Below are 1,181 nucleotides of genomic sequence, written 5' to 3'. Positions count from 1 at the left end.
TGCCAACAGTAAGGGATTTACGTACTTGCAGGAAAAGTTTCCGCAGATAACTGAAGCTAAGATTACTGCAGGCATCTTCAATGGTCCACAAATAGGAGAATTGATGGAAGACAAGAACTTTGACAGGTGATTAGTTGGTTACGAAAAAAAAGACAGGGACCCGAAGCATTTCCTGCGAAGCCACAGATCACTAGACTATGAAAAAAATGTAAATGACCTTTTAAGGAATGTGAAAGCCCTGGGAAGTCGAATGAGCGTTAAAATGCATTTTCTTCACTCCTGTCTTGATTATTTTCCTACAAATTGCGGAGATTATACTAAAGAGCAGGGAGATATTATGGTAATGGAAAACCGCTATCAAGGGCGATGGAATGTCAACATGTTGGTGCCTCAAAAGGGATTGTCCAGATGTAAAACACAACGGGAAATCTATTATGAAGTCAGTTGATACACCCAGTTAAATCTAACTAAACATTTGTTACACACACTGTTGTTAAAAAATAACTGTACTTGATCATGTTTAGTGTTAAAACAATACTTTCACTATTACGTAATTGCCAAAATTGTATTATTTTCTTTCTGAAATAGCAATAAATCCTTACGTGCTAGACAAAAGGCTCAGCATGTGCGAATTGTGTAATATCACTTATTTAAAGTAAAACAACTTTCAAAAAGTTTTCAAATGCAGACCAGTGTAATTTATGTATTTATTTTTCTAATCGCCAATGAAATTTTTTTTTGAATCATTGTTCTCATTGTCAATGCATAGTCTGGTCTTTGAGTAGATGAATTATGTTCATGCCGATTTTTCTACATGTTTGTGTCACTAGGAGAGCTGGGCATTATGGTAAAAACAAGACCATTTGCAAGGCTCACCTCGCCCAATTTCCCGCAGGAGGAACTCTCGCATCTGCGCCAGGCTGGAGGGCGTCGCGAGGTCCGAGCCCGACTGCTGGCACCGCCTCCGCGCCGCCTCCCAGGGGAGGCCGGGGTTCTTGTGCAGCCAGAAACACCCGTGCGCCTCCATCTTGAAGGGATAGCTGCACTCTGTGAAGGGGACGTGGAGGCTGAGCAGTACATACATGCTCTGGGATCCTCACGCCAGTGGCAGTCGGCCCCACTGGCAACTGGCTTTTCTCTCCTGACTCTAAAACACTGATCTCAAGAAGCTTCACAGAAAT

At 42.3% G+C, this 1,181-nt stretch overlaps 1 protein-coding gene across 1 annotated transcript in view; it reads right to left on the bottom strand.

Annotated features, from left to right (window-relative positions):
* LOC119587886 overlaps positions 1-1,181 on the bottom strand; it is a gene marked incomplete at its 3' end in the record, with an annotated part of 4,323 nt that overhangs the window by 1,630 nt on the left and 1,512 nt on the right. Inside the window, 1 exon segment of the mRNA XM_037936593.1 lies at positions 877-1,047. Within this exon segment, the coding sequence (XP_037792521.1) occupies positions 877-1,047 (171 nt within the window).

The sequence above is a fragment of the Penaeus monodon genome, chromosome 23 (assembly GCF_015228065.2).
Source record: "Penaeus monodon isolate SGIC_2016 chromosome 23, NSTDA_Pmon_1, whole genome shotgun sequence".
NCBI classification, from domain to species: domain Eukaryota; kingdom Metazoa; phylum Arthropoda; class Malacostraca; order Decapoda; family Penaeidae; genus Penaeus; species Penaeus monodon.
Note: the sequence above shows the minus strand (reverse complement) of the source record. Positions and strands in the feature narration are given on the sequence as shown.